At 44.1% G+C, this 15125-nt stretch overlaps 1 protein-coding gene across 1 annotated transcript in view; it reads left to right on the top strand.

Moving 5' to 3' along the window:
• The first annotated feature begins 659 nt into the window (after positions 1-659).
• Positions 660-15125, top strand: part of DCT (dopachrome tautomerase) — a 29699-nt gene continuing 15233 nt past the window's right edge. The window contains exons 1-4 of the mRNA XM_037889691.2: positions 660-1207; positions 9822-10121; positions 11383-11483; positions 12208-12374. Of these exons, the coding sequence (XP_037745619.1) occupies positions 895-1207; positions 9822-10121; positions 11383-11483; positions 12208-12374 (881 nt within the window). The 5' untranslated portion in view covers positions 660-894. The remainder of the gene's footprint in view (positions 1208-9821; positions 10122-11382; positions 11484-12207; positions 12375-15125) is intronic.

Raw genomic sequence — 15125 nt, 5'->3', positions numbered from 1 at the left:
TTGTAAACTTTTGAAAGAACAACCACAATGTTTTGTTCAAAGTTACGAACATTTCAGAGTTACGAATAACCTCCTTTCCCGAGGTGTTCATAATTCTGATGGTCTACTGTATTCATAATTCAAGCCCTGGATACTCTACAGTCATTATCAACAGGATACAGTCCTTTGCTCAAGCTGTTAGGAGTGGTTTTGTTATTTTTTGTTAATTTTGCAACTGTATGGTAAGTGTCTGTATCTGCTTCATTTTTCTTTGCCTCCAAGTCTCCAAATTGATGCTTCATTGAAGATGCCACCACCTGCCAGTGAATACGTTTAAAAATCCAGAAGGTTGTTTCACTTCTAATATGTTTAAAGGGTTTTGATTTAAAAAACAATGGACAAACAAAAAAGTCCTGTTTCCCCAACCATCCCAGGCACAATCTGAGGTCAGCAGTTTGGCAAAGCAGGCGAGACAGACAAGACACAGAGAAGTAAATCTAAGAATGTGCCTCCTTCACAGACATCCAAAGCCCCTCAGGACTTTCCCCCCCACTCATCAGCCTCTTTTCACCCTTGAAGTCATGTGCTAAACACAAGGATTTAGGCAGTGCTAATCCTCCTAATGAGGGCTTCTCCCACCCCCTATATAAATCCTCCAAATCTTGGCAAGCACCGCAGAACAAAGGCCTTTTGAACCATATTCAAGGCAGTTCGAGTCAAGGATTAAACAAACACCCCAAATGCCAACATCATAAGCAGTGAGGGAAATTATCTCAGTCAGTCAGAGCCCAGTCTGCTGAGAATCTGAGAAAAAGTGCAGTCCTCCTCTTGTCCAGAGGCTGTTCATGAAACACCTTCGCTCCTGTCCTTGATTGCTGGAAGCCAAACCTGGCACAGCGCGTGGTCCCTGCAGCAATGACCTCCCAGCTCCAGTGGGTGAGATGGCTCTCATCTGCTCTCCTGGGCTACCTGAGCTGCTGCTGTGCTCCGCAGGCTGAGGCGCAGTTCCCCCGCGTCTGCATGACGGTAGAGGCGCTGCTGGCCAAGCGCTGCTGCCCAGCCTTGGGCCAAGAGCCAGGCAATGCGTGTGGCTCCCAGCAGGGCAGGGGATCGTGCAGGGAGGTGCAGGTGGACACCAGGCCATGGCGCGGCCCGTACACCCTCCGCAACGTGGATGACCGGGAACGATGGCCCCTGAAGTTCTTCAATCAGAGCTGCCAGTGCACAGGTGAGAGGAGGACTAACTCTGCTCCAGAGAAGAGCAAATCCCTGATTGTGGAAAAGGGATCAGGAAGGGTGATCCCTCCCATCTGCACTACAAATATGGCCAAGCCATACTCTACCAGTGAGAGAGGAACATGAGCTGGCCTAGACACCAAACGGGGTTAGAGCATGGTTCTCTCTCATGCTTAAATTTTGTTTTTTCCCCCTGTACTCACAGGTCAGGAATCCCCTCCCCCATTATTGTTACATGGTTTGGCCATAAGGCTGTTCCATTCCCCCTCTCCCCATATTTAAATCTGGTTTGTTAGGTAGGATAGACAGGGTTTGTGACTGTAGAAATGTGTAAGGATGAAGCTGTACACCTGTGTCAGCACATGTTGAGTTGGGATTAATTACTGCCAGGGTAATATTTTGCAGTGTGTGTCCTGAAAATTTCACGGATGTCAGGGATCCCAACTGGTAAACTTAGTCCTGCTTTGCTGTGCTGACAGGACCTAATATTAAGAATTGTGTTAAAGCCAACAGGACTTAGTCGTGCTTTAATAATAGTGGTAAAAATTTGGAAACATGCAGGGGTTTAATACAATGCTTACAAGATAACCGAGTCCCGTCAATGCTGAAAAATGGAACAGTGGTTTAACTTTGTGGAAAGAAAACTGAATTGGAGCAGCCTCCAATGCAGTTGAATTTGCAGTGTGGACAGAACCTTAGATAAGCAGTCCCTTTGACTTCAAGTCCTGGGTACACTATATGAACATCAAGTCCTTAATATCCTATAGCACGCTGACTTCAACAGGATGATTCACCTAAGGACTGCAGAATTAAGCCTTAATCCTGCAAACACATATGCATGTGCATAACTAACTGTATGTGCATGCATAAGCTTTTAGACGACTGTAGCATTTGGTCGTGAACTCTTGTCTTTTTTCTATGCTATTATATAGAACTATGTATAAAAGATAATGTTAACAGAACACTATTAAGGTTGAAAAGTCAGACACTCAGAAGTTAGGAAAGTGCCAGAATTAAGTTTGCCTGTGCAAGCTTAATTTGGCCTAGCACCCCACCCCACATTATCTTGTCCGTATGCATTATGTTTCAGTCTTTAATTACATGATCACATACTAATCTTTCCACAGGACCCCTGCGTCATTCAGTGCACAGGATAGACAGTGCTCATTGAATGAGAAGCTGGCAATATGTTGGTTTATCCTTGTTGTTCAATGTGTGGTCCTAGGCCTTATTTACTATACATTATTCAAAGCCTGCACTGAAGACAGAATTACTACTTTCTTCATGGGCCTGTCTATGGCACTCATCACTGGAGTGTCTGAGTGCTTCATAAACATTAATTAAGGTTTCTTCCTAGCACCCCTGTGAGGTGTGGGGGTGGTATTATCCCTATTTTACAGATGGGGAACTGAAGCCCAGATCCACAAAGGTACTTAGGCACCTATGCCTTTGTGGCTTTGCTGTGATCCACAAAACCCCTGCTCAATTGCTGCCTCACCTCACTTGTCGACTAAATTTCTACTGTTGAAGTTTCTTAGGAGCACGTGCACTGCTGCCTCACTTGCATGTGGATGCCTATTTCCCAACTGAGTCCCAGTGAAGTCCATAAACTGCGGGGAATGCGCTGTAGCTCACAAAAGCTTATGCTTAAATAAATTGGTTAGTCTCTAAGGTGCCACAAGTCCTCCTTTTCTTTTTGCGGATACAGACTAACATGGCTGCGACTCTGAAACCTATCTTACCTATGGGGCTCAATGTGGTAGGTATGCTCAGAGGCTGCCTACTGGACCAGGTTCCATTCAAAATCCAGCCCGTGGAGGGGGTGTTCCTCCCCCCCCCATAACTTTTAGCTCAGTGGTTAGACTGCTTGCCCAGGATGTGGGAGACTGAGGTTCAATTCTCCCTGTGGCTAATGAGGAGAAAAGCTTTGAAGAGGGGTAACCCACCTCCCAGGAGAGTACTTTAATCACTGAACTATGGGAGCTTCTGATTTTGGGTCTCTCATTATCTCCTGGTGAAGTTGTTCCACTGTAGAAAAATGATTAACAAGTTATTGGAGCAAGGAGATTGGCCTCAGGTCTCCCTCTTAAGCGAGTACCCTAACCACCAGGCTACAGAGTCATTCTTTCTCTGGCTCCTTTGTGGAGCCAGGCCAAAGAGATTAAGGTTAAAAGTATCTACTAAGTTTGGGTGCCCAGTTTGAGATAATTGGGTCCTGATTATTCAGAGTATTTGCATTATGTAGCACTTTATATTTTCAAAGCATAGCTTCCACTGACTTCAGTTGGAGCCGTCAGTGCTCGGTGCTCCTGCAAATCACACCCTAGGGTCTCATCTCAGGCATTCAGAAAATGGAATACACAGTTAGTGACCATCTGTGAACTGTTTGGTTTCAGACTTGCCCAGCATTACCCAGAAACTCTGTGACAGAGACAGGGATAGACTCCAGTTCTCCAGTACAGCATTCAACTGCCTTAACCATGAGCCTGTTCTTTCTCTCTCTTTTTTTTTTTTTTGGTTCCCTACCTCATTCACTGCACACCTTCCACCTTCTGCAACAAATGAGACGGAGGTCCTACAAATGACACAACCCTGCTCCTTCCCCAGAGCCGGTCCATCCTGCACACTGAACCAAGCAGGGGTACTATGGAAAAAATAGTGTGTGATCATGTTTATAAAGTCTGTATCATAATTCATATGCACAGGCCACCTTAACTCTGGCATTTCCTAACTTTGGAGTGTTTGACTTTGCAACCTTAATAATGTTATTTTAATGTAGATTTGTGTGTGTAATTTTCTGTGTATTAAAACAAAAAACTGGAAAAAAAAGGAATTCTATCATATGGAAACCGCACATGGGTCACCAGCAGGAGGAGAACCTGTAGAGCCACTGCTCAACCTCTGCCACTTGAGCTAACAGAGTAATTTATAGCAGTTGTAGCTTGTCATCCTCTATGAGGACAGCACTAGAGGGTGATGAGAAACTCACTATGCCAGTGGGTTTCACAGATATTTGCTGACAGCTGAGGAACGGTGAGATTCTGGAATCTTGGGTTCCACTCTAGGCTATATAGGAGAGTGTTCGTTCGTGGGCACAGACACTTCCACCTTTTCCCCCGAAGCTTGACTCCTGCTGCCCAGTCTCCTTACCCAGCCCCTCCCAGTTCTTCTCTCATAGCTCCTCATCCAACCTGTCTTTCCCCGCTCCAAACTGGCTCCCAGTATCAGTCAGACTCTCTAGACTCCTCATCCATTCTCACTGTTCATTCCCCTTCCTAGCTCCTTGTTTCAGTCTCTTTGTTCAAGTCCTCCCATTGTACCATAACTCTCACAAATCTGTCTTGTCCCCCCTCTATGCACCCTCATGCAAATTGGAGAATTGGTCTGAAATCTGGTTTGTTAGGTAGGATACTATGCACTGGTTCCCAATCTCCTTGTCCAACCACTCCCAGTCTTTCCCTTCCATCCAGCTTCTATCCATTCTCACTATTCTCCCTCCAAGCCGTTTGGCTCCCAGTTCCCCACTGTTTTCCTCACTGGCCCCGTCTCTCTCCCAGTTTCCTTGCCCAACCAGTCTAAGTTTCCACTCCCCACCCCGAGACCCAGTCTCCTTGTCCAAATAGTTCCAGTCTCACCAGACTCCTTGTACCAATCTACTGCTTTCCTTCTCACCCAGTCCAGCTTTTGTCCCCTCTGCATTTGAATCAGACAGCTTTCTTCTCTACACTGCCTTCGCACTGGCAGGGGAGGACACTGAGAGCACAAGAGAGACAGGCCCCATGATTTCAGTTTTGGTGCACAGCCACTCTCTGGTCTGCAATAGTTTGGAGCAGCCATTACAAGGAAAGTCCAGCTTTGCCCCTGTAACTCTAGACTGGAGCTCAGTCACTATGTGGGGATGGCACATGCAGTCTGGTTGGAACTAGGAGCTCTGAGCACATGCTCAGCGATGGTGGAATCTTTGGCAATTTAACTGCCAAAAATCAAAGAGCATGTGCCAACTGCCATTTTTCAAAGGCTTATAACTTGCCCAAATTTGGGCAGTTTTTCACGGGGAAGCCAAAAGGCACATCCATGACATAAAGGCCATTCCCCTGCCAAATTTCAGGTCCCTGCTCCAAAGCATGAGGGTGCTAGAGCTGTCCAAAAAAAAAAAAGGGTGGCGGAATTTTTTAACATGAGCAATATATTTCCCCTAGCCTACCCTCATTCTCATTCAAGACTGAAGCATTTTGTTTGAATATTTTTCAAAAAATAAAAATAAAATTCAGCCTGAGGCAAACATCTGGCATGGAAAATTTCAGTCCAAACAGCTGAAGTTTCACAAAGTTATAAGCAACTGAAAACAGGGTCTGGTAATGGGAAGTGTTGAGCAAACTTAATAATAGGTAGTGCTACCAACCCTGTCTAAAATAATAGAAGGCTTACCGGTATAAATTAGGGTGACCAGACGTCCTGATAAAATCAGGACTGTCCTGATATTTAGTTGTTTGTCCCGCGTCCCAACCAATGCACGATCGGGACACAATTTGTCCCGATATTTTGCTTCGGCGGCACTCTGGCTTTTTTTTTTTTTTTCGCTTGGGGCGGCAAAAAACCTAGAGCCGGCCGTGGTGGGGCGTGAGCCTGTGGCTGCCCCCCCATGTGTCCCGATATTTTGTTCTTGTCATCTGGTTACCCTAGTATAAATCAGTTTTTGTCTCTCGGTCTTTGGCTAGACTGATAATATCAATCCAGCATTTCATATTTTCAAAACACTTTACAAATAATAACACAAATAATAATAATAAATTGCATTACTATCTCTCTTTTTATTTTGAAAGATCCCCTAATGCTTAGCAAACTAAATGCAGGTGTCACAGGTAGCCATCTGGATCCTGATTCAGGAAAGTACTTGGGCATGTGTTTGAGTTTAAGCAAGTGCTTAAATACTTTTCTGTACAGGCAGGCTTTCCTGGATCAGGGCCCTGGTGCACAGCATGCTTAATTATATTCAATGTGGGGGATGCACACGGGCAAATGTGAGAGATTGTGTTTGTCTGTGTGTGTGTGTGTGTGTGAGAGAGAGAGAGAGAGAGAGAGAGAGAGAATTCTGGCCAAGAATTGCTTTACCAATCTGTACTCTTATTGCAAATACCATGGGATTTTAAGTGTGCTTGCAGAACAGAGAGGCTCTTGTTTTCTAAGCTCTCATGCAAAAGTCCTCTATATAATGATTTATCTGCTCTGGTTAGGGTGACCAGACATCCCGATATTACAGGCTTTGTCTTATATAAGCAATTATACCTCCCTGAAAAAAAAGTCCCGATTGTTCACACTTGCTGTCTGGTCGTGCTAGCTGTGGTAGAATATCTAAGTTGATTGAAATCTTTAATTCTAAAGAATTTAAATATTCAAAACCTGATGCTTTAAAATTTAAGGAATCAAGTCCCCAATCCTACTCATATGCTTAACATTACCCATATGAGAAGCCCCATTGAAGTCAAATCTAGTTGATATTGGACTACTTATGGAAGTACAGTTAAGCATATGAGTAAGTGTTTGCAGGTTTGGGTCCTAAGATAGCTGACTTGAACTTGACATTGTTTAATCCTTTGTTCTTTCTTTGGAGCAGTCATTTTCCTCACATCTTTTCCATCCAGCTTTTCTTTGCCTTCATTACCACACTATTTTTCCTCTCTTTTATCTTGGATTCCTTTATATTCCTCCTCTTTACAGTTTCCATTCTGTAAATACAGGAGCAACATTTGCTACTCAAGAGATGACTTTGAGAGAAATCATTTGGACTCTATTGATTCAACCAGATTGATACTGAATGCAGGGGCACTTCCAGGGGAATGTTAAAAGGTCTGTGCTGAATCAGGAGTCGGATTGGTTTTAATAGTTTCCACACAGTGATTGTTGGTTGTTGTGTACATGCTTTTCTTTCATTCTGCAAATTGGTCCAGTTGCTGAGTGTCCAAGTTTGAACATTTCTGGTGGGCAGCCATTTTGTGTTGTCTTCATCAAGTCTCTTAGATAGCTAGGGTGTAACTCCACTTGCTGTGTAGATGGGGTAGAATATGCCCGTTAGGCACAGCACATCATTAGTGGCAATTTGTACGCAACACTGGAGAAGGATTCGCTAAGAGGCAGTGGCCAAGATTTTCAATATCCATAGAAAGGTCTTGTCTGCAACCCATGCTAGCGTGGTGTACATTGTAGAGCTCTCTAAAGTGTTGTGCTCTAACTGCTCTGTGTAGACCCTGCTGCTGACACAGTAAAAGAATCCTAGTGCGCATTAATGTAGTACTGTTTCAAATGGAACTACAGCAATATGCACTAGATACTTTTAGAGTGCATCTGCAAGATCTACGCGGGGCAATTAGAGTGCAGCACTTTAGACCACTACACAGTGTACACCCTTCTGGTGTGATTTGCTCCACAGTGTAGACAAGCCCTTAAGTATCCAGATAAATTGCTTGATTTTACTAATTGCTGAGTACCCGATGGCTCCCACTTTTGGAAATTTGGCCACATCTTTTAGTTGCCTATTGGGGAGTTGAACTCTTTTGAAAGTATAACAGCTTTGGGTGCTGAGCACTTCTGAGAAACACTAGTCATTGGTTTTAAGGGGCCCAGCCTAAGTAATGTAATAGTTTTCTGAAGTTTGACTTAGTTTTTTTTTGTTGAATCATGCACTTTACTTAATCATATTTTTCTTTCCTCTTTTTAAGCAGATAAGCAGATATAATGCTTTAGTTCTTCTTTGTTTAATGTGATACTAATCTATGATCAGTGAAACCCGATTCCTTTCCCCCTTCTTTCCAAAGAGAATTGTGGTCAAAGAACTCATTGTAAAGCTGCTTTCACAACCTTGCTTTCCGTAAAGGATTGACTTAATATGCTGGTAGATGCCAAAATATCAACTTTTTAAGATGGATGTCAAGTACATTTTGGCATAAGTCAAACTGAAAGATAACATACAAACATTAGTTCTTTTCAGATGTAAACTTTGAATCTGTTGCATGCTTTTTCCAATTCATTTAAGTGCACTACTGTACCTAATGTTCGACTCAGCTTTTGCAAATTCTTAAAATGAAAAGAAGTGAATGCAATTCTTGAGACAGTTCCTCCATACCAGAGGGGGGAAGAAGCTCATTCTTATTTGAATAAGCTGTGTGTTTGGAATTAGACAAAGCACTTTGCATGCATGATTTATGAATGGATGCATTAGTATGTGGCCTCTGTAAATTGGCAATTGACACTAATTACACTTACACTTCAATTCAAATTACAAGGGTTTTGTATTTGGGCTAGATTCTGATCTCAGCTACAGAAGCATAAAGCTGAAGTAATTGACAGCAGAATTTGGTATATGATTGTTTACCCGCTACAAGGGATTATTGTTAAGCGATCACAGCAATTTCTGGCATGGATCGTGACATTGGTTGGGTAAGGAAGTACTTAAATTCACTCAAAAGCTATAAGGAGTTATCAGCATTCATTACTCTTGCCTCTTTTTCAATTTTCTAAGTTAAATTTCTGTATTTTGAATGTGTGCTGAACCCCTGAGTACAACACGGTAAAATTCAATCCAGGTCTGAAATTAATCACATTATTTTACCATTACAGTTTTCAAAGAAAAGCGGATGGGCTAGTTCATTTGGTGGAAAGAATAATTTTGACATTAACATGTGGAAGTACAATTGATATTCAGGCTGGGAAAACAGAAAAAGATTTAAATCCCATTTAAGTAGTTCTAAAAGTATTTAATAAAGCTTAGTAACTGACAGGATTGCCTAGTGGCGATCCTAAAAGCTTGTACGAAGTAGTTGTAGAATAAATTTGCACTTTGTTGTTATAAGGTTATTTGGCTCTATACTATGTGACAGTGCTAAAACTGAGCCAAATGGGATTCCTGTGCTTCCGGAGACCATGTATTCCAGAGCTCTTCATAATACTGTAAAAACCTGAGCAGACAGCACAGAAAGTACTTGTCAACAGAGGGATGCCTGCCTGTGTTAGACATAAGGCAATGGGGTGAGAAAAGACCTGCACGCATAGTACAATACAATTTTTCATACTTTTACATAGTATCACTGCACCATTTAATGATACCTCAGTGGGCCACCAGCAGCAGCCCTGCAGTTTGTTATTTTTAAAATATGCTTAAAGAGCAGGAGTCTTTGTCAGACATCATGTCTTTGTGCTTGGTCCTGTATGATTCTGAGTACTCTGGGCCCAGTCTAGCAAAGCACTTTATTATCTGCTTAACCTAGGCAGGTGAGTAGTCCTATTAAGTTCAATGAGACTATGGGCATATTTAAATGCTTTGCTGGATCAGGGCCAGAGTTCTTAGTTTGCAGGATCCAGCCCTTTATCTGACTCTTTATCTTGATAACCAGCCTTCTGCGAATCTTGGCCCTGCCGTGTTACTGGGAAATAAGCCATCATTTTAGTTAAGCAATTGACAAAGCTGCCAATATTCTCAGCTGCTGAATCTTGCCAGAATAGAAATCATTAGGGAAAAGACAGACTAGCAAACTCCATTTCTTTGCATTTCAGTCTCAGTTTCTTTTGTGCACTGAGTAATATAGCTAAACCCACACTCTCTCTTAACACAGGAAACTTTGCTGGCTATAACTGTGGTGACTGCAAGTTTGGCTGGACTGGCCCCAACTGCGATGAAAGGAAGCCACTTCTTGTCCGGAAAAATGTCCATGCCTTGACTGCGGCAGAGAGAGAGCAGTTCTTAGATGCTTTAGACCGTGCAAAGAATACCACTCACCCAGACTATGTAATTGCTACACAGCACTGGCTGAGTCTCCTTGGGCCCAATGGAACTGAACCGCAAGTTACAAACTGTAGTATTTACAACTACTTTGTGTGGCTTCATTACTACTCAGTCAGGGACACCCTATTAGGTTGGTACTTTTCTTTACTAAGGCATCTAGAATGTAAAGAACGTGGTAAAAATGTAATAACTGAACAAAGGTAAGTAAGTTGAAAAGTGATCAAGTCATGGTGAAAGGAAGGATGGTCCAGCGGTTAGGGTGCTAGTCTGAAATCTGGATTCAAGTCCTTGATCTGCCATGGATTTCCTCTGTGACTTTGTGTAAGTCACTTAGTTCCCAATCCTCATAGGTATTTAGGCATCTAACTCCCATTGGCTTAATTAATTTCAGTTGGAGTTAGGCGCCTAAACATTTTGGAGGCTCTAGACCAGTGGTGGGCAACCTGCAGCCCATGGGCCCATAGGCACCGACTCTGTGGGTGCTCCGGGGCTAGAGTACCCATGGGGAAAAATTAGTGGGTCCTTTCCACCCACCGGCAGCCAAGATCCCCGCCCCACCTCACCTCACCTCCTCCTCCGCTTCCTCCCCTGAGTGCGCTGTGTTTCCACTCCTCCACCTACCTCCCAGCGCTTGCCACCGCCAAACAGGCTTCAGGAGGGACAGGGGAGGAGTGGGAACGTGGCGCGCTCAGGGGAGGAGGCGGGGAAGAGGAAGGGCCGTGGCGGGGATTTGGGGAAGGAGTTGGAATGGGGGCAGGAGGAGGCGGAGTTGGGATGGGGACTTTGGGGAAGGGGTTGGAATGGGGGTTGGAGGGGGCGGGGCAGGGAGCAGAGGGGGTTCGAGCACTAACTGGCACCAGTAGAAGTTGGTGCCTGTGCGCGGGCCACACGTGGCCCATCAGGGTAATCCGCTGGTGGGCTGCCAGACAGTTTGTTTACATTTGCACGGCCGCCCGCAGCTCCCAGTGGCTGTGGTTCGCCGTTCCTGGCCAATGGGTGCTGCGGGAAGCTGCACTATGTTACCATTGAATAACATAGTGATACCATGTTGTACATACAAGACAATAACCATGATTTACGACACAATGAAGATTAATGAAGGGCTTCCTTTCAAATTCTAGCTGGTCAAACATCAGAAAAATGTGCAAAATGTTGTCTAACTGCCCCCCTTTTTTGGAATGTGAAATTTTTGTGAACATTTTAATCAATTTCAAAATTTAAAAAAATTCTCACCAACCCTTTTAAAAGGTTTATATTTCTGATGGATACCATTCTAGCATGAACTCCATTTCGTGAAGCTTTAAACTCATAAAGGAGGTTATGTAAAGTACTCTTTGTCTATTTAACTTTAATTGGATGCTCTAGTTCTTACTGTGCCTTCCTGTTTGTAGGACCTGGCCGCCCATTCACCGCTATAGATTTCTCCCACCAAGGACCTGCCTTTGTTACTTGGCATAGGTACCATTTGCTGCTGCTGGAAAGAGATCTCCAGGTTAGCAACGCGTCCTATTCAAGGATGCTTGCATGGCTCTTACTATTGTGATTTTCCCATATTACTTTGAATCTCTATTACACCAACACAAGAGTTCCCTGGCATAACTGCATGTTGGGGCTACAGTCCCTAGACAATGAAATTAACCCTGTTTTAAAAGTGAATTTAGCACTCAGGAGGTGCTGATTGGTTTGAAGACTCTGGTCTTCTATCCCCATCCCCCCCGCCCTCCTTTAAGAAAAAAAAAAAGAAAAGAACAATTATTACAAAAGCAGGTGCAATATACTTTTTTTTACATAGCCAGCATGCCTCAGGCTTCATCGGAAGTGTCCAACTCTAGGGGAGAGAAGGTGGTTCAGCCTCTGTATTTATTCCGGTTATTTCTGTCATCATGCTGGGCCACTCTGTGCCCTTGGTCTCTTTGCTGACTCCCAAGAATATCAGAATCACCACTTTTTGGGCCATCAGCACTTTCAGTAGGAATCAGAACTAGGAACCACTTAACATACGAGGCCATCAGATGGTACAGTGTTTAGTTAAGGTAACTGCCAGCCTTCCTTAGATTTGAATCAGTGACTTAATAGCCTGAAGGAAGTTGAAACGGTATTCTGAGAAAACTGCAGCGTGGTTTCAAATATCAAAATATAGATGAGCCAGGTATCAGTAACGTCTCTTTCTGTTTTTAAAGAATTATTTCTTGCTAATAAGTTTCTTTTTATTATAGCGACTGATTGGCAATGAATCCTTTGCATTGCCCTATTGGAATTTTGCCACAGGTAGAAATGAGTGCGATGTGTGTACAGATCAGCTTTTTGGAGCATCAAGACCAGAAGATCCAAGCCTAATAAGTCAGAATTCAAGGTTCTCACACTGGGCAATAGTGTGCAATAGGTAATAGAATGTGTGGGGAAACCAGCATTCTAACTAACACTTGTTTTCATTAGCCACTAACAGCATGAACTTCTCTTTCAACTTGCCTGAACTGCAAGAAAAAGAACCTAGATTTCCTTGTAAAAATTGTGAAACTTAGTGGATGGGCTCAAGGTGGATGTCATTCAAGATTTCCTCAGATATATTCTGCATTTTTATACTGTTTTTTTTAAAATTTGATTCAGGACTTTACTTAAAGACAGTAATTGCCAACCAAGAGCCCTTGAAAATTTTGCCAATAGGAATTTTTCTGTGTGTTTAATAGTGAGCTCATATTAGACTGAAAAATCTATGCCTCTTCTGTTGGACTGGAAAATACCAGAAGTGAGATTCTAGCCCTATTGCAATCAGGGGGAATTTTTGCATTGACGTCAATGATGCCAGGATGTCACCTCAGATTTAGAAATAGTTTTTTAAAATGAGATTGAACTGGTTTCTTGCAAAATAAGGCCCTGATCCTGCAACTGACTATAGTTAGGCATTTCCCAATTGGAGTCAGTGGGGCTTTGTGTGAGTGCAGGGATTCGACTGTGGATTCAAATGCAGGATTGGGACCTTAAGATGTACAAGTGGACATTCAGTAACACAGCAAAATATAATACTCCTGTAGCACTTTTCATCCAACCTTGGAGTGGCATGAAGGCCTTGGGAGCTGCTCAGCACAGGGGTGACAGATTCTTTCTAAAAGTGGGGTTGCCATGAGGCCCCCACTGCGGCCCTGCCCCCGGCCCCTTCTCTGCCCCCTGCAGCCCCCCCTCGTGGCTGAGTTGGAAGCAGGAGCTGGGCTGGGGAGCCCGGGCCCCTCCATCTGCCCAAAGCTGCCCATTCGGCTCTTACCTGACTCCGGCTTCTGGCCTGGCCAGGAGGCAGGGCCTTGGAGGTTGAAGAGTCACCTGGATAGCTGTGGGGAGCTGCATACCCTCCATCTGCCCTGGGCAGGGGACCTGGGGGGCAGGGACATGGGCCAGGGATTGATCTCAGACCCCCGATTCCAAGCAGGTGGAAGATCCACAGTTCCCCAGAGCTGCCTGGGCTCCCTGGACCACACTTAGCCAGGCCGGGCTCCAGCTTCCGGCCAGACCAGGGAGTGGGGCTTTGGGGGGGAAGATGAGGGACAGGGGGACAGGCCCGTGGCAAAAAGTGGAAGGGCTATGGTCCCTTGGCCCCCTCATTCCGGCGTACCTGGGTCAGCACTTTTAGAAATCAGGCCACGTATATGAGTATCTAAATATCTACTCCAAAGCCTAACATTAGGCAGTGATTTTTTTAAAATCTTGGCCTTTTCATATAGCTGCGACCCTCTTCTTGTCAGTAACATGAAGAATAATATGACTTGAACCCTGAAATTTTTTGAATTGAACCCTGAAATTTGTAAACGCTTCCTTCACCAATGTTACAGGAGAGGGATTTTTACTGTTTCATTTCAGTAGTCTGTGAATATGCATTTTAATTTAAAATTAAACAGAAGCTTCTGGAGTCTTTGCAACTGTCATATGATTCTTGTGCTTCGCTTCACATCTCCCATGGGGCATGGGTCACTTGCAGGTTTAAGCTAGTGTAAATTGTGAATTCTCTATAACTTGAAGTCTTTAAACAATGATTTGAGGACTTCAGTAACTCAGCCAGAGGTTAAGGGTCTATTGCAGGTTCTGTGGCCTGCAATGTGCAGGAGGTCAGACTAGATGATCACGATGGTCCCTTCTGACCCTAAAGGCTATGAGTCTGTTCACCACTTCTATCCCGGGCGTTACAGGACTCCTCACACTAATTGATATACAAACAATGCATGATGCTAGTGGATACCTTTTGGATCTTAAACATAAAAAAGAAGCTTACAAGAAGTGGAAGATTGGACAAATGACCAGGGAAGAGTATAAAAATGCTGCTCGGGCATGTAGGAATGAAATCAGGAGGGCCAAATCGCACCTGGAGCTGCAGCTAGCAAGAGATGTTAAGAGTAACAAGAAGGGTTTCTTCAGGTATGTTAACAACAAGAAGAAAGCCAAGGAAAGTGTGGGCCCCTTACTGAATGAGGGAGGCAACCTAGTGACAGAGGATGTGGAAAAAGCTAATTTACTCAATGCTTTTTTTGCCTCTGTCTTCACGAACAAGGTCATCTCCCAGACTGCTGTGCTGGGCAACACAGCATGGGGAGTAGGTGGCCAGCCCTCTGTGGAGAAAGAAGTGGTTCGGGACTATTTAGAAAAGCTAGACGTGCACAAGTCCATGGGGCCGGATGCATTGCATCCGAGAGTGCTAAAGGAGTTGGCGGCTGTGATTGCAGAGCCATTGGCCATTATCTTTGAAAAATCATGGCGATCGGGGGAAGTCCCGGACGACTGGAAAAAGGCTAATGTAATGCCCATCTTTAAAAAAGGGAAGAAGGAGGATCCTGGGAACTACAGGCCAGTCAGCCTCACCTCAGTCCCCGGAAAAATCATGGAGCAGGTCCTCAAGGAATCAATCCCAAAGCACTCACACGAGAGGAAAGTGATCAGGAACAGTCAGCATGGATTCACCAAGGGAAGGTCATGCCTGACTAATCTAATCGCCTTCTATGATGAGATTACTGGTTCTGTGGATGAAGGGAAAACAGTGGATGTATTGTTTCTTGACTTTAGCAAAGCTTTTGACACGGTCTCCCACAGTATTCTTGTCAGCAAGTTAAAGAAGTATGGGCTGGATGAATGCACTATAAGGTGGGTAGAAAGT

Source organism: Chelonia mydas, chromosome 1 (assembly GCF_015237465.2).
Source record: "Chelonia mydas isolate rCheMyd1 chromosome 1, rCheMyd1.pri.v2, whole genome shotgun sequence".
Taxonomy (NCBI): Eukaryota; Metazoa; Chordata; order Testudines; family Cheloniidae; genus Chelonia; species Chelonia mydas.
Note: the sequence above shows the minus strand (reverse complement) of the source record. Positions and strands in the feature narration are given on the sequence as shown.